Source organism: Anticarsia gemmatalis, chromosome 1, assembly GCF_050436995.1.
Source record: "Anticarsia gemmatalis isolate Benzon Research Colony breed Stoneville strain chromosome 1, ilAntGemm2 primary, whole genome shotgun sequence".
In the NCBI taxonomy this organism is placed as follows: domain Eukaryota; kingdom Metazoa; phylum Arthropoda; class Insecta; order Lepidoptera; family Erebidae; genus Anticarsia; species Anticarsia gemmatalis.
Genome location: NC_134745.1, coordinates 4135003 through 4159997, shown reverse-complemented (window position 1 = coordinate 4159997; position 24995 = coordinate 4135003). Strand labels below are relative to the sequence as shown.

General features: G+C 35.9%; 1 protein-coding gene across 10 annotated transcripts in view; it reads left to right on the top strand.

Moving 5' to 3' along the window:
* Nucleotides 1–24995, top strand: part of LOC142972305 (guanine nucleotide exchange factor DBS-like) — a 76421-nt gene that overhangs the window by 9880 nt on the left and 41546 nt on the right. For 5 of the 10 annotated variants that reach the window (XR_012959449.1, XR_012959452.1, XM_076113298.1 and 2 more), the window contains exons 2-3: nt 23496–23697; nt 24781–24871. Coding sequence is in view for 8 of the 10 variants with exons in the window: in XM_076113298.1 (XP_075969413.1) it covers nt 23496–23697; nt 24781–24871 (293 nt within the window). In the remaining 2 variants the exon portion in view is untranslated. Of the gene's footprint in view, nt 1–3265; nt 3492–3519; nt 3575–11742; nt 11853–12078; nt 12237–12932; nt 13082–23495; nt 23698–24780; nt 24872–24995 lie in introns of those variants that run through there. The other 5 variants (XM_076113344.1, XM_076113355.1, XM_076113307.1 and 2 more) reach the window with 5 other exon arrangements.

Sequence of the window (24995 nt, the reverse complement as noted above, 5' to 3'; positions counted from 1 at the left end):
TAATCAGGTGGGCTCCAATAAAATTGGGGTTTGAATCGCCAACTCACAGGTGTAGAATTGTACATTTTTAATTAATATCCTCACCCGTATCTTATATTGGATGTGGTTTTTCAATCAAAAGATCTTTTAAACACTTATTGTGGGAATCGATATTTTGAATTTGAAACACTAACAGGTCACGTAGCTCTTCAAGTCACCTATAACATGTATATTTTTTTTATCATAACAATAGCAATGTTATGAATACAATAGACCATCGCATCGTTATGACAATGACCGGCACTGACGTAAAACACTAGATATTAGGGACAAAAATGCACAATGTTTTCATTCTCTGTCAAAGCGACGTACAATGTATATCTTTGTTTGTAGCAAAAATAAATTGTATAGACATAATAAATACATTTAAGAGACATCAAAGTATTTCCCGCTTATAGAGCCGAAATAACAAACGTGTTTATTGTTTTCAATCAGTCGTACCAAACTGAATGCTTATTGAATTCGCTCGAAGCGCACCGCAGGCTATTAAACTTTCGAGCGGTATTTTAGTGCCGACGTCTTAACGAGTAATCCAATCACAGGCCACTTCCTAGACGAGCTCTAAACAGCTACAAACGTGTTACCGACTATAAATGGTTCCTTTGGAGACATTACTTATATCTCAATTGAAAATAAACAGATAGGTAGACTAGGTAGGTACAAGTGTATCTACAACTATACAAGAAGACGATTGATATAGTTTACTTAAAGCTTAAAGAACTTGCTAAAACGAAACCAAGATGTGCCGTGTTAAGAACTCTTTTATTTCTTCTTTAGAAATACGATTACCGAAGTTAAAGCCGATCACTTTCCAACCTCTTTTTTCTTTTCTGGACAGATTTACCGAAAACTGTAACGTTAGACCACTACATAAAGAGAAATAGCAAACAACTAATTTGAGTCCCTTATTTATATAGTTTTCCTTATTTTTGCCCTTTTCTCCCCGTATATTTACTTAGTGCAAACAACTTTATGATTTTCAGCTTTCGTTCCTTGGTTACATGCTGAAAGCCTTACAATAAGACTAATAAGTACAATATTGCAAATACTATACTGTGTTTATGCTGTCCTGAGATATTCGTTGCTGGATTTTTGTGTACGATATTAAGCCTATCAAGCAAATATTTTTTAGGCGTGGTAACCGTTCAATTGAATTTCGCATCCAAGTGTAAGTGTCAATGGTCGATCTTGACATTTGTCGTAAGGCGGGTTAATGTACTCGCACTTACGATTTCACTTAACGCACTAAATTGGCCTTTTATTTCGAAATAAATATAGGGGCAGTGTGGTCTATGTGCCGCAGTATTTTTATTATTTTACAATTTCTGTGAGCAACCCTATGGTGGTTGTAATTAGACCACTAAACAGAAAAAGATTAAAGGCTAAGACTTATTTGAAAAGCTTCTCAAATATATTCACGAACGGGGATGAGAAAGCTCATATTCCCTAAAGATTGAAATCTTGAATAAATCTACATCGAAGGACACACGTTTAATCTACATAATATCCATCCTCTATAGATTCATTTGCATCTCAAAAAACATGTTCCTTTCCCATTTCTCAGCAATTTCAAGGTTGTACGTGTACTGGATCTAAAGATAGCCACTTATTTATGTAAATTGCACATAATTCTATTACGAGTGCGTCGTTATTTACCTCTTTCATTGCATGCATTATTACGTATTACACGCAACTGCCCAAAGGTCCCATAATATGGGCGAATGTCACGTTTATCCTGCGTCCTTTTCTGGGATGCTCGTTTATGATCCTAGGTACCTACCTAGGTTTTTTTTTCGGTTGCTCGAAGATTCAAAAATATTCTTTTCCCCTGTTATTGAAATAAAATTACAAGTATGCTTTATGCAAATCCCAATATTAACTACTTACATTTTTTGTCACGATACTATGTTAAGTAGACATACAAAATTCAAGAGTGAGTGAACTACTAAGACTTCGTTGGTGGAGTCGCATCGAAACCATTGTTCATTAAGAGGCGTAGAGGAAAAAAGTGCCCAGTCACGGTTTGACCTTCGGTTCTAACCATGAACATCAAAAAAGAGCCACGAACACAACCCAAAATAAGTAGTGCGTGCGACGTGCGACTAAATATGCGCAGGGTACAACATTAAAAACATTTCCTTTAAGATTATTATCAAAGTAATATTAAAAACGAGAAATGAAAACACATTTTAAGTAAAAATTTCAACACTTTACAGAGTTTACAGTCTGATAGATTTTCTTTGAACTTTCATTGGGAATTGCAGAGGCAAACAAATTCAAACTGTCTAAACAAGTCGTTTGTGCTGCAGGTGGAAAGTGATAAAAACGAGCGTGAAAAACATTCACCAGTGTTGACTTTATTGAAGTAGAGATGTACATGTTTGGACTTAAATTACAGTTCGCTGCCCACCAAAACGGAGTAAGGTGTCGACTTTTATTTATAGTCCCGTTTCGAATTCGATGCTATGAAATAATGTTGGGCAGGAAATGTTCTTGATTTATACTGTCCTTAATAATACGTCAATTTATCGACAGTGTATGAATAGAACGTTGATGTGTATGTTGGAAAAGATAAGACTAACGGTAGTAGCCATCGGCGCCATTAGTTATTATCGTTAATGCAATTTCTATTCGTCACAGTTGCCTTATTCATTGCTTCCTGTTTGTTGCTTTTCTCGCAAGTACCTATTTACTTTTAACATATTGGTTCCGTCAATATTTGGTTGCACATGCTCTCCTATCCTACTCTATCAAAAAAAGTCAAATTGACATGGAAATACAAATGAACCAAAGTATACAACCTACAAATATCGAAGTACCAATAGAGACGCTTAATAGTAATGGAAAGAAATGTGATTTTAATATTTCGTTTTTGTGCAATAAATGGACAAGTTCCAATAACTTGCTCCAGTTTTCCCTTGCCTCTTACATGTTATTTATCCTCCTCCTTTGTTAAAATTTTCAACATGTTAATTCCGCAGACAACAATAACATTTGTGTAGAGTCGCAGAGGCGCCGGCGCGCGTCCAAATCTGAGAGGCACGAAAAAACATTTGTTTGTTCGTACGATAATGTGATTGGCGAGAAGTTATGTATGATAGTTTTAATCTGTGTGTGCATTTCGTCACATGCAGATTACATCACATCTCACGCGTCGCATTCAGCGTAGATGTAGGGCGGCGCGGCGGGAGCCATCCCATTGCGGAAGGACGGCCGGCGCGCCGCACGCCGCTTACGCTCAGTACGCGCTCTGTTGTCACCGGCGAATATCCGATCCGCTCCATTGCCCCGAGTGCCTCCGAGCACGCGACCGCGCGAACCTGCCCAAATTCAATTTCGAATTTTACCGGCTCTGAAATAAAGTGTTTCGTGTCATATATGTGATAAACAAACGAGTGATATGAAAATACGGTTCGAGGTGCCGAACAAGTTGGAGATTTCGTTCGGAAGAGGTACATGGTGTTATGATATTTTGTGTTTTAATTGCCAATTAAGATGTTGTTAATGCAGGCAGTGTCGAGACTTAGGAGATCAGGTAAACCAACACGTTTGCTGTCATTGACTTACTTGTATTTCAGATACTTCGTTTGTGTAAAACATAATCGAATTGCTGTAATCAGGTTGTGAATTGTTGGATAAAACTGGTTAGGGAACTTTTTCAGAACAACCGGGGTCTACTTTCGTCGCCAAAAATACTTGTAATCGCTTTGCGACACCTTTACTTGAAAGGTCGTTTAAAAGGAAATTCGTCCCTTGTCCCACCGTTAATGGTATTTAAAGAAGCAGTAAGTTAATGTACAATTATATACCTAAAATCATATAATAATAAGGGGTTGTTGACTAAAGCGGAATCGAGGATTTCGCAAAATAGGCGAGTCCCTTATTGTAGCAAATAACAAGTATGTAAGCAACGTAATGTGCCGCTAACAGAATGTGTGTAAAGGCTTTGTTAGCCGCACAGCAATAGTTTGCAATGTAATGCTTCCCTTTATCATGTTAGATTTACAAGCCGTGTACTGACATGCTATTGTGTGGCTTCAGCTAAATTAAATGCATGCATACTTTGACTAGCTGTTGACCCATTGCGAATAGTAAAGAAGTAGAAAATGCAGCTGTGGGAACGCACAGGATATGTACCATTGCTGATAAATAATCAGTAATCAAACAGAGCATTGATGTGAATTTACGTCACACATATGAACAAAGATGAGAACTTCTCTCATTATAACGGCGTAAAATTCACACATTTAAATCAACTGGTTGTTATATTATAAGAACGAAGATCCTTATATTTATTTATAGTTATACCCATCAAGCAGTCTGCGTTTATCTAAATAGGATCTACGTAGAGATTTATTCGGAGAGAAATCGTTTGCGTCGGAAGGTAGATCAATCAGGCAGGTGATCAATTTGTTTGACGACCACTCGATAACCATTTAATTAACGACAAATGCTTTTACTGCGCGATTTTCCTGTGTGAAATGTAAACTTTATCTACCTATATGAATATAATTCCGGTAGAGCATGTGGAAGCAGTTAATAAGAATTTCTAAACATCTTACTTATTTTTGGTTTTGAACTCGGCTTTTAGCTTCAAAATTGTTTGCTAAATAAAATAAACTATTTTATAAATTCGTATTGTAACATCTGGAAGTCATGAACTCTAGCAACTGTTGTCTATACGAATAGTACGTACGTAATGTCTTTACGTAGCTTCTCTAGGCTACTCAAAGCGTCAAAAGAAAGATCTCATGCTCAAAGGTCCGACTAGGGCAGAACGTCAGCCGTTTTCCTTTGTCAATCTGACTCGTACCGTGAGGTGAAAAGGTGACGCGTATCCTGAACCTACATTTCTCAGTAAAGCAGTATAAAGAACTATTCACTATTATGGACAGACCTTCCAAATAAGTGTTGACAGGTGTTTGATTTGTATGTATTCTGTACCTTATTTACCATATTTCTAGAAATACATTAGTTACGAGAATTTGAGTGATTACTTTTAAAATACAAGAAAAGATACTCGTAATGATTGCTTACACTTGTTACAAACAGCTGCCCGACCGCGACGTAATAAGCCAGTTACTGAATGACAATTCAAACGTTATATAATTAAGGTATTCTAGAACTGTTAAAAACCTTCTACTTGAGGACTATTTAACTTTCTATTCACCCCCTTGACACTGACATTCAATTAACTCCAGTATTCATTAAATGTAAATTTCACAAAATGAACAATTTAACATTCAAACTAGTACGTTTATCCATTACTATTAGCTTTTATCACTTAACGGTGTACATTTTGCATGTAATCATTTGAAAGGCATGGCTATCTGTCTCCTTTTGTGAGCATGTAGTGTAATACTCGGCACACGGCAGCTTATTGTTGAATAATTGAAACACCACTATTCTGTCAGAGGCCTAGCCTCATGTATTTCGGGTCACTGCCTGTGTTCAATTGCGTTAACTCTGCTATTATGATTTTATACGCACTTTTTACGAGTACCTAGGATTGTTTAAATATTTTTGACCAGTTGTTAACGAAAATATTCATAACTTAATGTTGATATGCCTTGGTTTCATAGACATTGTACTAACCAATTTTAGCTGCAAATTAGTTCTCTGACCACTTTAACGAAGTTAAAAAGTAATTTATAATAATACACACATGCATAATGACTGTCATTTGAAAAGTTTAATAGCAATATACGATACTTGCTCAATAGCTGTCCGAGACCGCCACACATACCGTTCAATGTGAATGTAATAGATCGATCTTAACTAAGGATACCATTAATATGTCCTATTAGCTTTCGACAGTCAGACCGGTCCCATTACTTACTGTAGCAAATGCAGGAGGTGTCGTATTCATTAAGTAACTATATGAGGTGTAATTGTGACGTCTTCTGCAGGACAGCATCTTGCACTCAAGCAGACTGACGCACTACACTCCAAGTCAATGAGTAAGATGATTGATTAAAGTCTCCTAGCTATGCTACATTAATCCGACAACTTGGTAGACCCCTGGGTCAATGGTGCTCTAAATTCTGAATCTTGTACTACCGCCTGCCGCGAACCTTGCTTTTTTTATAATCTTTCTTATTCATATTTATAAATCACTAGCTGACCCGCGCAACTTCGCTTGCGTCACATAAGAGAGAATGGGTCAGAATTTTCCATGTTTTTGTAACACTTTTTACTGTTACCTACTCTGCTCCTATTGGTCGTAGCGTGATGATATAAAATATGCTTTTTTTTCACCAAAAATATTCTCAAAATTATTTATATCTCTTAGTATAACGGGAATTTTGTTATTTCAATGTCATTATAATATTGATTTTTCGCGACTTCGTTGAATTTTCTGAATTTTCCCGGGAAATGCGTCATTTTCCCGGGGTGAAAAGTAGCCTATGTCCTTTCTCGGGTATCAAAATATCTCCATACCAAATTTCATGCAAATTGGTTCAGTAGTTTAGACGTGATTGAGTAGCAGACAGACAGACAGACAGACAGACAGACAGAGTTACTTTCGCATTTATAATATTAGTATGGATGAACTTAATGTATCAAATTCGTTCATACAGTTCCTTTGTGTCTCTCTACGAAGTTGTTGGACTATTCAGTCTTCGTAACTGTCTATACACAATAGTATCTGTTAGAAGCCATTTCGAGCTTGTTGATTAAGAGAATTGCTTGTTGATTTGCTGATGTCTCTCTGAGATGCTTGATAGTACTGCTCTACGAATAATTTAGGTTAGCGAAATTGATGACGGCAGTTGCTGCATTGTTAAATGCTGATTGCATTAATTAATTGCTAAGAATTTGAGGATTGCAGTTAGGCCACGTTGAACTTCCATATAAAGAATAAATCTTGTATTTCAGAGATTTTGTAAACATAAAAACTGGACTACAATGCAACCAGCATAAGAATAAGTCAGCTTTTTTATGTCTACGGAAAACCTTACCTGTATATAAACAAACAAGTATATTTTCATTTAACACAATAGTTTCCCTACTACTGTTATGCTAGAAGTCTTCACCTGCTTCCTTATGTATGTATGCTATAGAAAGTAACGGAGTACCGTCCCTAGAGTAAAGGAGACAGTTCATTGAAAGTCGACGAGCGACGTCAATGATTCATCAGTTCATCAACACTTTGAGTGACAGCTATTATTTATTTACATTTGTTAACGTTTGTCGTGTTGTCTGTTTGTGTGACTGTTTATCTTGCATTTAATTCGTAACATCACGCCGGCCGGTGACACACAAAGATGTATCCAGAGGCGTCTTTTCATATACTTCCCCATTTACAATCATAGTCCTAACACACATATGTTACCCAACTTTGAACTGCTATTGACAAAATTCTATAAGAAATTAAATAAGCCTATTAGCTCTTTACCCGACCCAGAAATCGAACCCACAACTTCAAGATCATCGTAAACACTATTGCCAATAGAAGCAGTTGTGCTGCTTTTCTTGCATTTATTTGCAAGCTAATTATCATAATCAAATATGGTTGTAAATCATAGATTTTATTGAAGGAGGAAATGGAACACCGCCTCGCCGCTTGTTTGGCCAAACAGTTTAAAAAACAACTCATGTAACAGATGTCTGGTCGTTTGCTAATACCAGAATGGAAGAATTATTATTGAATCAATATATTATCAAGATCTAGGATAAGCTGTCCATGAGACATTGCTCTGTGGCATTCACAGCGGGTCAAGCTTAATAGGTCCTAGACAAGCTAGATTAGACTAAAAAATATAATTTCGTGTATAAGTCTCTATTACACTGCAGGGCATTTTTTTGCTTTCTTTCTGTCTATATACATACTTTTTAAAAGTTATGCTTTAGGTAAGTAGTAATCTGTGAGTTGTTAGTAGTATAATTGATATACTTTTAGTCAAACCTATGAAACTCTACACTACCTTATTAATTTACCGTTTATTATCCAATATATACTCAATAAAAGACACAAACTTCAATTGTGATATAAAAAGCTTTATTTACTCCTAGAAAAAAGTTGTGTAAAGGGCATACGGCCACTTAATTACTAATTACCTTAATTCCTATTGCAAATTAACTGACAGATTAGTTTGACGCTTGACATAGAGATTAGTAGGTAAGTAAGTCATTATCTAACCTGACTGCTACAATTAAGACCACATAAATTATTATAATGAAGATGAAATGAAGACATAAAATTACTCAATATCTGTCAGTTTTACAACATTGTCCACGTCAATAAAGTAGGTCTAATTCTGTGATATATGTATTATGTAAACTAGCATAGAGTTCTCAATACTTGTAAATGTATACCGGCTTCCTGGTAGTGGCATTCGAGTGTATCCATACAAACAGACGTATATGAAACATATTGTACACAAAGCTTTGCTTCAGCCTTATCTGGCCATTGTCGAGCTGATGCGGCCCTGACTCAGATAACTTACTACTAGCACCACCGGGCCGCGTTCCCGCCCAACGTATCGATCACACGACGCTATCTAAATGTAAATAACAACTACAGGTAGTCACGTGTAGTTTTCAATGTTTCATTTACAAGTCTTTGCTGAGACGGAATGGGCTGTAACTGACTCAGTTACACTGTAAATATTATGGTAGTTGTGAAGATAACTCGTATCAAACGCTACTGCATTTTGTAAAGAATCAGAATTTTGCAGTGTGGTTTTTATCAAATAAAACCTTTTTATTCAATTGCAATCCTGGCCACCCAACTCACAAAAAATATATCGATGGCCATTAAAGAAAAAAAAAACCTATCAATGTTTTTAAATATTAATGGCATCCGTCGATTTTTTTGCAGGATTCAGCCAGTGCGTAGAATACACTAAGTATTAAAACTTTTTACACATCTGAACGTATGTAATATTTCAAGTAAATAAAAACTTTGTTACAGCCGTTACAGGTATGTACTTAATTCGAAACAATAAACATCAATGCGTTGTTTTGTTTACAATAAATTAACCATGACCAAGCATTGACGACAAATTTCCCCTGCTGATTTATTAAAATTATAACACGTAACCGGTGTAACAGTATTTACCAAAAACCCATTAAATTCAGTTGAATAGTTCTCGTGGCGCAGTAATAAATGGTCCGGTTAAACTTCTGGCTTTCATACGCCGTAGTGCGGTACTTTTCATTTACAACAGAAAAGATTTTTCACCCGCTTCCATTACTCAGTCACTCTTTTATTCCACTTATATTTTATTTTTTTGACTTCAAAGAGATTTTCTGTGTGTCATGTTTTATAACGAACTGTTAATATAAGTTTAATGATTCCATATTTCGGCTGTTAATGAATATTTTACGTGTGTGAAAGTGACTGTTTATTAGTATTTATCAAAGGAAAAATAACCCAAACCTATCGAAAACAAAACCTTACATGATTTTTTATTGATCATTAAAAAGCAGCCGTGTGCATCCAAAATCTCCCGGCTATAATTTATTGATCGTTGAACCGTTCTATTTATTGTCCTAAAATACAAAACACTTCCGGAAAAGTAGAAGTTATGTGGGGTATTTACATAGGTGTGCAATGCCAAGGTCGATGGGACGGAGTGACAATGCACGGATGCCTACAATGCTCAGACAACACACCTCTGTCTGCAAGGTCAACTTGACATGTGTCATTTGTGCAAACATTACCGTTTTCACAGGAAAATAAACGGACATTCTTCATTGATGTGTATCGACATTTCGAAGATGTTTTGATAAACATTAAGATTTTAGTGTAACCAAATTGATGCGGGTTTGGCGTAACGGTTGCATGTTTTTGTTCTAATTTTAACATCAAAACCAGATATGTATTTATTTGTGCGTTTACCTACATCTTTCTCTTAAAAAATGCAAACATATAACAGAGAGCCTGAAACCCTGCTGAAATGAATAAGTAGTTAAGTACTTTCGCTAAGTATCGTTTGCTCCGAAGTATGCGAGAGTAAAAAACTCCTGGACAAAAGATTGAACAGTGTCTTGTATGAGTTTTAAGAGGGAACGGGGAAAATAGGTTAAGTATCGATGTTCGCAGCCGAACATTTTCGAAGTCAGTTATTTGCAAGGAGTTTTAATCCAACGGGTAACTGTTCAATAGTGTTCTGTGTCGTTGCACAAACATAAATCGCATGACTAAATGTCTAAATCGATTTTGCGAAACATTTATTTGTTTTAATAAAAAGATGAACACATCTCTTTACACTTAGCGAGGTGCTAACTGGGAAGAGGTTATAAAAAAATATTAGGAGGACATGCTTATATTTAAAGAAGAGTTATAATCTTACTTTAAATAAATTGCATAAAGAACAAACAAATCCTTAATGACCATTTCTTTTTCTCTTCAATAGCATTCTCATTAAAAGACAACGTTATAAATACGATAAATGATTGCATTAAATAATTACGATGTTCATTAATACAATTCATTCGTCAATTTGTGTATATCTCCCATCCGTCGTACATTGTCACGTTCGTTCCGTGCTCCGATTGTTTTAATTCCTCACCGATTGTTCCGCAGGTGACAAACACTAAATAAATAATGTTGTGTCAATGAAGCTGTTTTAATCCTACGTTTGTTTTTGTTTCAATTATTTGATACAATGTTTGATGGTCACGCTGTTACACACTCTGAATTCAGCATTCTAAATAATGATAAAGAACTACGAAACAGGCTATGTACCTCTACTAGATCTCTAGCTCTGCATTTGATTAGCCTACAATTAAAATATCTATTTTCATTGTGATAATTACATTTCACTACACGTGGAGCAAGTTATGGATATCCACGTAACGCAGAAGTTTTTGCTTTGCATAATTCCATAACGAGCGTAAGCGCGAGACATGAACTAATTCATTAGAGGCGTATCCGTTTTCATTCATAGCTTATTAAGACGCTGATTGTACGTAATTATTATCTCGTCAGTCAGAAAGTCCAGTTTAGTTAAAGATCGGTGTTCCACTCTGTTTGCCTGCATTCCGCAGCGCGGTGGCCCCGTTTACCTCGCCATCGGATCCGAATCATTCGGATGGCTGTCTGCATTCCAACCGCGTTCAATCCAAAACTTCTATTTTTTGCACTGCTTTAGTCTTCCAGGCATTTACTATTGAAAAAACAAGCACAAGCGAACTATTGATGTATTTATTACGCAGCATCTTCTTCTCGTTAGCACGTTCCCAGACTCAATGTATAAATATTTTGGAGCGCTTCGCCTGATATTATGATTTCGCGCTGATCAAAGAGTAATTATTCCCATTTGTGTTTCAGTTGATGGGAAAAAGGTTGCCAATCAATTGAATACGAAAGTGACTGATAAAAATAAGCATATTATATTCCCATGTGATTCAAAATTCCCTAACATTTAAAAAATATTCTGTGATATGTACCAATTTTTTCTTATTTCGCAGAAATTCTTATTCAATTCGCCGAAAGGGTATCACGATATCTGTTGACAATGTTATACTTAAAGAGCGACTCAATTGAATATCAGATATACGAATCTTCTCATTCCGATCAAATTGTTATCTGATAGATTGAGAGCAGTTGATAATGATCACTACAATATCAAACCGTTGTCAGTTACCGCTCAGAGCACATAATAGTGCGTCCAATATTGTAACGTGAGCCTTATTAGTTGGTGATAAAGCCACGAGTGCGCATAATCAAGTCAAATGTAGGTAAAAAGGTCGTATGTCAAAGGGCGATGTGATGTCAGAGCGTGACAGCACTAGTGTCAGTGTGGTCGCGGGAGGTGCGTGCTGTCGCGTGCGCCGGAGGATGCAGTGCTTCGGATTCCAAGGTAATGATCATTATTAATACCGGATAAGCACGCACCTCACCTACACATCGAAACACGTCAGCATAAATTCTACCATTGTGAAAAAACGACAACCGATGCCGAATAAACGTAATTGGAGTGAATATGCACAGTCGATTTGTTTTTAATCATCGATTGCGTTTAGGCCTGGCGATGCGTAAAATCGGTTTCTTGCTTAGCTATCGAGTCGATGCCGCTGGGCACCCGCCAGTCTCCGAAGACATCTTAGACAGAATGTAAGTTGATAGTCAGAAGGCGGGAAGCGCACACGGCTGCGCACGCGCCTCCGGATGTGTCGCACTTTGTTTCGCGTGTGCGTTGAACAGATGCGACTGAGTTTCTTTTTCATCAAGACCGAGAAAATAGGCAAGTGGTTATGAATTCAAGTTTTCATTAATACATATTTACATGATGTGGTTTGTTTTAATTACCGCGTCACGAAACGCGAGCGCGTGACGTTTTACTGTGAATTATAATACTTTAGTGCCTGTTTGTTGTGTATTCGTGATTCGCTTGACGAAATTTTATTACTCTGCGGTTTTGGGACTGGCCACACGTGTTATAAAAATTCAGGCCTGAAAATATTCCTAGCGTTTACGGAAATTTCGACTCGCCGAGTAAATGTATGGTAAACATCTTTATCCACCCATCGGTCGGGACCCGAGATCAAAGCAGCAGTTTATTTACATACTAAATGCTTTTCAAAATGTGCATGATGTTGCTTTGAAAGTGTTAAGTATGAAACACGGGATTTTATAGCATTATACATACACAAACACAATGCGTCATTCTTGACTGTTTAGATATGCCTAATTGGATTATAGTCACATTAGTGATTAACTGTAAACATAACGTATAATGGTACGGATAAACAGTGTGTAAACACGTTATAATTCAATTGTAATAACATGTCGAATTATCACAACATTATTGAATAGCAATAGGTCATTTATAATAATATTACCGTAGAAATGTTAATACTGTGTTAGTGTACACACGTCATGTGGATCTCTTTATCGGCGAGGCGCGTATTTCATTGTTATAAAGCATATTAAATTCTATTGTATTGTGTTCCTTTGTAATTAGTTTATTTCCTTCCGGTGATAAAATGACAACTTTTACTCGTCTTTTAAGTATTCTAACTTCTGCCCGTGATTTTGTACGTGTTGAAAATGTGTTTGTGGCATTGCGACGACTTTTCGGGACAAGAAGTAAGTAGCCTATGTTCATCAGGCAGGAGTAGTATAGCGTTATGTTAGTCAAATTGGTTTTATACAAGTACTCCACTAAATGTTAAGTATATTTGTTAAGTATAGTAGTGAAACATTATTTAAGCGATGTCCTTATTTGGTATTTTTTAAAAGTTCTCATCGTCCTCCTCCTTATTATATCATTTTCGCCTTCAGTGTTCTCTGCAAAGGTATAAGCATTTGTTTTTCTGTGATTCTCAACTTTAAATTATCGAGAACATAGAAGATTAACAACAACACTCCGTTTTTTAAAGTGAGTGTGTAGGTTGTATGTATTATGTAGTTTCTAGACTCTAGAAAAGTAGAAACTCTACATTCTCCATTCAAAACAGTGTTGATAAATGACATGTGCGATTTAATCGAATGTGAAATCATAACCTGAAACTCTTCTCTTTCTAATCTCTTTGTAATAAATGATTTTGTAAAGTCAACTCGTTATTAATATTAAATTTATTGCCCCTTATATGTAGATTAAACGTCCTGGCAGGTTGTAATAAATCTATTTTGTTTATTAAAACGAGTTACACTACAATCATTGACGTCCGTTGCGGTTAGATCATAGCAATTAAATTAATTAAACTTTTCTCCAAACGCCATTACTTCAATGAAAATGAAAGTAGAGATTCTTATTTAATAGCATATAATATAATATAATGCAATTTAAAAACTGTAATAGGTAGTTGTAGTTACTGAATATAAGGAAAGTAGAATCAATACAATATGTAGGTAGGTACGTACTTGTTATGGTAAACTGTAGCGGGCTATTATTTAATGTTATTATTCTTCAAAGAAAAATAGTTGTTTTGATTCATTCATTAGTACTGAAAGAGGAAGAAAAATGACACTGCCCTACAAAGAATACCTTATACACTTATAAAGAAACGTATTCTTTTTTGATTTGTAATTCAATTAAAACAATACTTTGGACCAATCGAGTATGTCATCATTTTCTGCTCTACCTTTGCACCGGAATACAAAACGTAGTCTAGTTGTTATTTGATGTTTGTAAAGACTGCATAACATATCTAAGTATTACCGATTGAGACCTATCTACAAACTAACATATATTAAAACAGACGTGTTTTTTTTTGGATACAAGGAATAAGTTCTATAGAATAGTTCGTAGAGACATGTTGCCTAGCCTCGTTTATTGACGTCAGAGCCATCAGACCGTTAGCTATGTGTCTGTTGATAGGCCTGAAGATGAAATAACTTTATCTCGGCAAGGGGCATGTATTTCTGTTTGTTTGTTGGACGCCGACGTGACATCGCGATGCTCTATTTTAGGAACAACTTACTTCTAACTTGAGATATAACTTGGCTTCATTGTGGTCTACTTTAGAAAGCGTTTGAGCTTCAACTGTGTTACTCAGATTTTAGATATTAGGTCTCAATAAATCTTAAATTAATGTAGTTATATAAAACTCTTCCCTTACTGAGTGCCTCACTGATGGACAACGCACAGCCAAAACTACTGAGCATAGAAAGTTGAAATTTGGTATGAAGATACCTTAGAAAGTATAGAAAAGCATTAAGAGACGATTTTTTGGAAATTCGACCCCAAAGGGGGTGAAATTCAACGCGCCCAGAGCTGCGGACGGAAAACCAGTATACTTATAAAAAAATTACGAAATCATAATTGTTTAAAAAAATACCCAATTCTAGCGAGGAAGTTCTTGCTACTTGTATGTAGATATAAACAGTTATAAATACACGGCCCTCGCTTTTCTGGATGTTTGAAGGATTTCGCACAAAAGCGTTATACTTGAGGAATCTCGTTGAATTGATAGCTGCCTGCCTGCCTGTAACAGACAGCTGTCTCACAGCTGCTAACATGTATTCCGCACAATAAGTAACGCAAACTGTAACCAAAATATTGTCACTATTTGATAGAAGTATATATAGGTACCTACAGTACTTTTTTTCAAAATAAATATATTTTGCCGCGTTTTATGTTTCAGAATTTTTCTTAGCGACATTAAACGATCTTGAAGTATCGAACGCAAGACTTTTTTTCATACGTAATTAAATTCTGATTCAGTCCCCCAAAGAGCAAAGTTTCTGGAAGGAACTTTTATGAAACTAACACACTTACACAAACATCAGAACATAAAGGGATAGTCGGGATTGGGTTGCAGGCCGCATATCAATGAGATTGGGATCCGCGCTAAAGAGCCCTCGGCCTCACACAATACGACCATTGATACTGAGAGCTGACGACAGATAATCTCCTAACTGAATACGCCTCTAGGACTTGAACGTTGTTGACTCTTGAACTACATTGTACAGCTAACGCAGATAGGACCTCATTTCATTCTTCGCTAATGAGAAAACCACTTGGAAAAGTATGAATCTGCTATAGAAATTTGCTGCAGAATCATAATATTATTTCGTACTTCTGGTTGCGGAAGATTGTTGTTTTATTATAGTAAATTATGTCTTCATTAGTTCTAAAGTCTAATGGCAATTTCCATTAAATGATTATTTCTGATGTCAAAGAATCGAGGACACACGTTTTTTATTATTTGAAGAAGTCGAGACACCTCATTATAAGATCATTAAAAGATCAACTGTACACGAGACTAATTGCCCAAAGGATGCGAACATCCTTTGAGATATTATCTACGTTAGAACAAAGGGGTCCGAATATCTCGAAGTTTGTGACCGTGAGAATTTGCACTATCATTTGAAACATACTTTGTAACTTGTCTACAAAGTATTATATAATGGTATATCATCTATCTGCTAAGTAGACCGATAATATGAGAAACGAATAACGGATGTGGATAATGAGAAAATACTATAATGTTGCCGTTTTCCGTGGTTGTAGTGTTTCACAGTTGGATGTCTGTTTTTATATTGATGTCTTAACGGTCAAGGTTTTTCTATACCACCGAGCATTCCTCTACTCATAAGCGGTTGAACGTAAAAATAAGTACTGTAAGCGGAGTTTTAATTATATCGATTTCATAATTTAGCCAAAGAATTCTGTATTTCATACGTAGTATTTACCTACCTATATTCGTTTATACGGCGAACAACTTTTAACAAAGAACGGCTGACACGAATGAACCCCACTTATTAAGCCCCAAGGAGGTTGACCCAGCGTCGACGTCTAGATTTCCTCGAACATGTTCATGAAAAATACAAAAAGAAGACTCATATTAAACGAATGTTTGACGTGAAAAGTTTTGATAGATATTTTTTTATTACAATAGAGTTAATAGACCATCATCGAATGATTCTGTCGTTTGATTCCGGTCTTCAAATACTACCGCACCTTTTTATTTTGCGTTGTATTCTGTAAATCCAAATGATACAATTGTACTGAATGATGTTACCATCAGACGACACGCCTACTTCATGAAGAACCCGGTTATTATTGCCATTATCGTCATCGTCATATAATCACGGTATCTGATCTATCGGTACAATGTAAATCATTTGAATACCACGATCGTAACATTAGTGTTACGTACACACTATGTAGATTGCTGCTCTATGAGCCGCATATTGCGGAAGTAATTCCGTCCCTGATGGCCATAATATCAGGTACCGGCCAGAAATACCGCAGGAAGGCTTTTTCTTATACCGATATTTACATAGTATTAAATTCTAGACAGATGCCTGTCGTTTCTACTTTGTACTGTGAGTTCTTCGGGCTCAGTGTGGCGCGTGTGCGTACAAGTGACGGTGTGTGAAGTATTTATTGGGTGAAAATTTCTGATTCGCTAGAAAGCGATAAATGATAAGATGATAAGGAATCGCGTGAAGTGTCGATTGGGTTTTTTACGTGTGTGTTTTCCCAGTAATATGAAACTCTTTTGTAGAGTTCAGCAGAAACGGTAATAGGTAACCTTGTAGAAAATTGTTGTGGTGTTATTATGTCACTTGTAATAAGCGCTGCGTTCGTTCCGGTATTGTTACGTTTGCATACTTGTAGCTGTAGTCTATTCATTACCACCTGCATTTGTTATAAACATAAGTGTGTATGTTATTTTCAGTTCAAAATTACACGACTCTACACCATTTATGTTTCATTAGCGACAATTGCAGCTCATTAGCGTCCGACGGTATAGATAGTGTAGAAGAAATGTGTGAATGTAAAATAATTTAAAGTTTCTCACTAAGTATAATCGTGGGAAAAAGTTACCATACTATGTGTGCAGTAATTAGATGCCTGTATGTTATATAACTAATGCTTGAAGATATAACGATTACCTGTATTAATATTTTGTGAGGTATTGCGTGAAAACATTTAACCTTATATAAACTATTGTTTTAACGATGATTTGTTTGACTTGGTGCGATGGCATTACGTGTGTAAGTGCATGTTGCACGCTCGTTACGTTTATGAATATAACTAACTATTTTGGTAATACATCTTCCAATTTATACGTCACTACGAAAAATGTACAGAGAATATTTTTTGTAAAATATTTTGGTATAAAATTCAGATCGCGTGCCTAATATGTTTTAGTCTAGACGCTGAGCTAAATAATCGTTCAGGTTAAAAACATTGTTTAGTAAATCTATGAAGATAAATTGTTGCACTAAAAGTTTGAAACAATAAATACTTGCGATTGTTTGAGACTAAAACAACTAAACTGCAGCAGCCGCGTTATAAATTAACTGATGCTACAAAGCCTTGCAGGAAATAAAAGCGCAACTGGATTTTTTATATTTTGTTCTAATAAGTTAATGGATACAAATATCCGTTTCTTTATTTTTATAAACAAAAGCTGCTCCCATATGACTTAACGTAAATCCATATCCACTAACGTTATAAAGTCTTGTTGCTCAATTACACCAAAACTCCGGAACAGATTGTGATGAAATTACGCAGTGTAGTAGTGTATGTACCTACCAGAATGACATTTAGACTACAGAAATACTAGCTTTTGTCAGTGATCCTGCTCGTTAATCTTAAAACAACGGTCCTACGCGCTAGAAGTCGCGGCCATTGGGTAGTAAATTTATACGTTCTCATACAAAACATCCAGAACAAAATACAATTAAATTTTGATCAGACACATTTTTTTATGTCTCTTACTAAGTGATGCCTCAACCGGGTTTCAATCGAGGTTCACGCCAGTTCATGGCGAAATGACCAATTGCCTAATACGATTTTATATGCAAATCCTTCCGGTAATCTGAGTGCAGGGTATTCACATACACCCACATCCCACGCAGAAGTCCGCAGAACTGGGCACCGACAATTAATTAACTTTTTCTTTGTTTATAAAGTAACGATAAAATCATTGGCGTGTATTCCTTGCATCCGTCTGCAGAATACTAGTAGTAGGTAGGTAGTTAATAATCATAATTTAAAGTAACAGTTGTTTTTACACAGTTGCCGTCACTTTATCTATTAGGCAAGCTATCCGACACTTTAATTACAAGTCTTGAAACTGGCCAACGTTCTTAATATCGATGATGAACGATACTATGATAAAGTTGTTAAGTAATAGTTTAAAATGTTATTAACCCTAAACTTGAATAAGTAGAACTTGTTACAATTACGATCACGGTCCGTGAGACGATCATTTGTAATTACAGGCTTGAAGACTACTTCTAAGAAAATGTGTAGGTAATAATTTTATTTCTACTCGTAATATTTCTATAAATATAGAGCGAAACGCTAAGTTTAGCTTGCCGGGGGTTACGGTTTCTAAGTAAGTACATTTAGTGGTAGTTTATCTATTCAATAGCGTTAAAACTCATAAAAAAGCGCTATTGAATAGATAAACTGCCGCTAAATGTACTCAGAAACCGGGGGTGAGAGAGGTCTATTCTATAGCTAAACTAGAGAAGAGTCTTGGGTCAGATGCGGTAAACAAACGAGACGTGCATAGCCTTTCACGGTTAGTACGCAAATACACAGCATTAATTTAAACACAGTCTGATAAAAATCCACTTTTTGATACAAGTTTAACCTTAAATCCACATTAAACAGGAGCTGCTACTTGATTTGCTTAAAAAACGCATTAAAATCTACATAAAAATTAGCTTCGCTAGGAATAAAGTGCACTGTGCAACTGCGAGTACGTCTATAGAAATGTAACTTAATATCAGCTGTACAGACTACAGTGTACGGTGACTGCACAGTTTTGAGTACTCACTACTGCATTCCAGTACCTACATTTTACACATTTCCGCATTTACCTAATTTAATGCACATAAAGTTGCAGATATATAATCTTTTGTTTGCTTACGAGTGAATCAATGATGTTGACCTTACCGCGCGAGCTGCGGTCGACGAACTCCATTTGAATAATGACCGTTGGCGTATTATAAATTTGCGCCTCGCACTCTTGTGTTAGTGAAATTAGGGGCGTAAGACTTTTACGTATGCATGGATATGCTCGGAGTTTGTTACCTCCTTTAGTTTTAGGATTTATTAGGTCGGGAACTAGCAGGCACATAAATAAATGATGCTTACGTATACGTTATTTAAGAATGTGTATGTGTAGGAAAGTACAACGACGCGTTAACTAAATCTTATCTAGAGATGTAGAGACAGGCCGTTGCTGCGTCCACATAAATACATTTATCTTTTTATACATGCTTGACGCATCGGGCCGATATTTATAATAGATATTTTCTCTTTGTGGCTATCAACTTCATCGGTATCATAGGTACAAATCTTTATATAGCTAAAGTCTAACTTCAAATCTCCATCGTACATCAACAGACCACTTGCTAACGTTTTCTTTAGTACCTCATTTAATTTTTAATCTGTAAAATGTATTCTTAAAAAAACGCAATAACAGTACTTAAGCCATAATTGTGTATAAAATTATAATGTCCAGTATTTTTTTTATCATACTCAAAATCTGCTTTAAGCTTATATTTATTCAGGTAAAAGTAATTCCTTTGAGGTGTTATTTAGTACACAAATTAGCATAGACACTCAAGATTCCTTGTAGGAAGGAAGCAGCGAAGCGAGCGACGGTGTCTGGTGTACACCATCATAGAATAACAACGTTAGATATTATACAGATATAATAAGTCTACTAGACTGTCTGTAGTGCCTGTATGTCTAGCCAACTCTATTCTATTTATTATGTAATACTTACTACAGGGAATCAGTTTTATTACGTACACATGTTTATCCTTCCGAGCGGAGTAGTAGTGAAACGTACGATCTAAATATCAATGCATGCATATCAATCAATGTAACAAGTTTTATAAAAATCATTTTCTACAAGCTCATAAGAAAAACCACCGAAAAAATAAAGGTGTAATAAAAATGAGGATGTGCCGAACAATCTTAGTAAATAGTATTGTTGTTGCGATTCGGGAGAGCGGTAATGTAGACTGTACTTACAGACCAGTGACCGAATTATTAAATTAGTTGAAACTGTAATTCATGTGTTTATGGCCTAGTTATGTAAATCATTAGTACGCTGCGGTTATGCTCATAGTGATGCGGTTAGATTAAGTAACAGTTTGACCGACCTTCATACTCCATAGATCTCTTTGTTGCTCTACCTACAAATACTATGTGTATCACGATATATTGTTCCGACTACGAGAATATTAAACATGCAACTGATAATAAATAGAATATTACCATCCCATATCCGTCCCCGTGGATGCTCGTAAGAAGTTAAGAGCATAAATTAAGGATATTTTCTGCAAACAATAATTGAAAATTAGATTTCTTAAGCGCTGCCATAACTCAACACGATTTGCATTATCATACAAAGTGAAACAATTCAAGAAAATGCTGACTCAAATACCAGCTAATATTTTTTCCGTTTCCTGTATCAAAGAAAAACAGGGCTCAAATCTTGTTTAGCAAATTATATCGACAACTTGTTCTTGTAGGAATATCCATAAAACAAGTTAAAAGACCTACTAGACAGTAACAAGAACTAATAAAAGAGTCCCAAAGATGTTAAACTTCATTAAACCCTAATCTATATACGAAATTATATAAAAGTAAAGCTGAAACGAGACAATAAAGGGTACTAACAGTTGTCCGAGCTCAATAAATTCAGGTAAACGTTTGTTAAATGGTACTCGTCCGGCATTTGTTTGTCACAATGTCTGGCTCGATTGAGGTTGATACATCCCTGACCTGGCCGGTCGAGTTGCCGTCTGAATAGTACAGGAATAACTGCATAAAAGGTTCCTTCACAATAGCTTCAGTTGATAGAGACATCTCCATCATATATTTTATCTAAGTGAACCCTGTGCCTTTTGTAAAACTTTTGAATGCTCCCACAATAGACAATTGACGGTATAAATGTGATTTATATTCTAAATGAGGTAAATAGCTTTTAAGCGATATCCGACGCCGTTAAAAGCATAGGCTTTATATTTTAGTCCAAACTAATATAACTTTGGCTTTTATCAACGCGTTATTATAGTGGCGCATGCGACAAAAACGCAAATCACTTCTCTTACTTACTTAGGCCGACATAATATTTTATGACGCTATTACAATAAGTGACCGAGAAACTTAAGCAGGTTTATATTATAAAATTCTTGAATATCCATCTTGATAAATCCATTGGTTCCTAGTTCCCTGCGCTAACTTCTTATTACCATGTTCCATATAATTAATTGTATGGCATCACGCGATCGCGCTTTTTGTAACGAACTTTATACAGATTGCTTAGACAGCAATTTTCTACAAGGACAAATGGCCGTAATTTATTCAAATGTCCAAAGTCGACTCCAGAATTGAAGGTTGAAAAATTCGTGACAATTATTTAGACATTATTTTTTGCGCTGATGGAAACGTCGAAATAAGGAACAGATTCATAACAAAGAGGACCTAAATGGATTCATTATCGCGAACAGTTTCAATCGGACATCAATTCATGGGTAATTGAAATTGTTTGTTATTGAATTCTCGTTTGTTAACAATTTTACATGAAGAAGTTATAAATAAATATTGATAAACAAGTTCAATTCAATTAACGGAGCTGGTTGCAGTCGAATGCTCGGCTGCCTTCTGCGTCCCTCTCTTAATTTGCACCACAAAGCACAGTCTATTTTGCCTTTCGAATTGTTCACATTAACTGGTGTGAAGATGTAGGTCTTTATACCATTATTGTATAATCTATTATGTACTGGCTCTGGGGTCTGGTAACTATCTGAAAACTCTAATGACTCGAACTTTTCCACTACCTGCCCGAGCTTAACGTCTACTTGGACCAAACGAATCCGCAAAGTTAACTCGTTAGCGCGCCTCATTTAATATGACATTTTTATTAATATAAACGAAAGTTGCCGAGATGAGAATTTGATTATATAATGGTATTTTTTAAAGTTCACATGTTAATGAATATGTGAGATAATTGATTGATCCACATACAATTCTGTAAGATTAAAATCAGAGAGTGTAGTGCATATTACTCACTCAACTCTGTTACTCTGCTTACAACGACTACATACAAACTAGTATTGCGTAAAATGGTGTTAAATAGTTTAGCAGCCATGAATCTTAAAGAAAACAGCCTTTTAATGATTCGACTTTTACGATCCGTTACTGTTTGTTACTTTAATGAAACAAAGATGTTGTGTTCTGTCTTAACTTACATTTGGAGCAGAACGAGTTTTCATGAGAATCCGCCATTAACATATTTTCTATCTGTTTGGTACATTTTCCAAAAAATATTTCCTTTAAAATACCGAAAAGCGATTTGACCTAAATTCTTACTTTTAATCGTCAACAATGTACAATCTGTTTGACCTTTACCACTTGAGCTTAACATTTTATTCACCACCTGTTTCTCATTCTTCCGTTCACATACGTACAAAGAGGGTGTAATAAGTATATGTATAACAAAACCGTGTTATCGAGTGTCCCGAGTCTTATTATAGCTCTATTTGTGGCAACGTTATTGATTGTTAACATCGTAAATTTCTCATAGCTGTCGACTGCCTCTCATATTGTTCTGTCAAGTGTTTTACCGGCAGTCGTATTTATTACACGTTGTTCTACAGTTATTCTACACGCATGTTCTTATTTGTATCACGCAATAGGAATTAAACCTATCATCGCATCTTTATGTATTTGTAAACTACAATTAATTTTTGCGTCGCATGATATTGTACAAGATTTGCTTTCAATAAAGACGATGAGATTTTTTACTTTGGATAAAATAAATGTTATAGAGATATTGTAACACTGGTAGACCAATAATTCTATTGTAACACTACATATGTTTAAGCTGGGTTCCTGACCTGCAGTTACTTATTGTCCCTCAATGAATTACGGATAAATACAATTTCACCCTTAAAAAATTATGACGTCGGAAAATATTTTCATACGTGTCCAAATCCAACTACTCCGTATCTGTAATGCCTCACAATAGATTTTACAGTCCTTAATTCACGCTGAGATGTTATTTTCCAGAAGCGGAGTGCGATGGTTGCGGCGGCGATGGCGACGAGGGCCGCAACGTCAGCGAGCTGCTGCTGCCGCAGTACGCGCTGGCGACGGGCGGGCTGGCGCGGGACCACCGCCCCCTCATCACCTTCCCCGACAACAACAACTTTCACGTCATCACACCCAGCGAGTACCGCAGGCTGCTGCTCTATCTCACCTCCGTGCCCTCGTAAGTAAACTTTTATACTTTACTAGTTTCTGCCCGCGACTTCGCCCGCGTGAAATAAATTCCTTGGTTAAAAAGTATCCTATGTGTTAAGCCAGGTTAGCTATCGTGTTCCAAATTGCCTTAACATGCGTTCAGTAGGTTTTTCGTGAAAGAGTTACAAACATCCATACATACTCACAAACTTTCGCATTTATATTCTAGTAGGATGATGGTCGAAATATGTATGTATGCAATTGTAAATACATGATAAAACAGTGATTAAATACTACTGATGTTATTAAGTACCTATGTTGTATGTGGCCCTACACCGTCTGCAGCATCATCAAGGAAAGTCAATCAGCTGTAATAGTTTCGTTGATGATGTATGTATGCAACGACTGTCTAGCTTTCTTTTGTATCAAAATATCGTTTTCATCAGAGTTAGTCATAGCTGATGATTAACTATGTAGATATCTGTCCATTACTGAGTTTGTCAGGAGTACTTATATACCTACTTCAACCAAATAATGTGCATGGATGCTTTTATGTTCTTTTAAGAAATTATAGCTAGTGTCATTTGGAATAAGTATTTGACAATAAATTGGCAGACTTTCAGTCGTTATTCATTTTTATTAGTACGTAGGTACTTAGGTACTTTTATGTAATGCTCTTTTTTCTAATTTATAAGTACGATCACAGCGTAAGTGAGTTGGGTAGTTATTGGTCAGCCGCAACTGCTCTTATGCTTTTCCGAGTACCCTTTTATGAAAAGTGAGGGATTTTTACGATAACGTCATAAGGTACTTAGGCTTAGTATAGTCCCAACTATTAAGTTGGTGAAAGCAGGTGTAATATAAAAAGTCAGTGAATCGCAAAAAGCTAGATTCGCACCGATAAATATTGGTAACGCCAACCATTGATTGATCAATAAATAAAGCGCTGATTGTTACGCTTAACCACAATCACAAATTCATGGATTGTTGAATATTGCGGGAACACGTCGATCGATACGAGACTGAATCCGTAATTGTTTGATAAGTTAACGATAACTGCCTAAAAATCGATACTCACTACATTATTGACGAGTTGAATTCTCTTTTTCAGGTTATTAGAAGCAGACATGGGCTTCCACATAATAATTGATCGAAGAAAAGACCGATGGAACTCAGTCAAAACAGTATTATTAAGGATCTCAGTAAGTTTCAGACTAATATTAATAAAAAATTAAAGCTACATCATATTTTAAAGCTGTCTTAGCGTATCCACTAACAAATACTGGTAAAGCTAATATTTTCGGACATACATACCAGTAAATGATC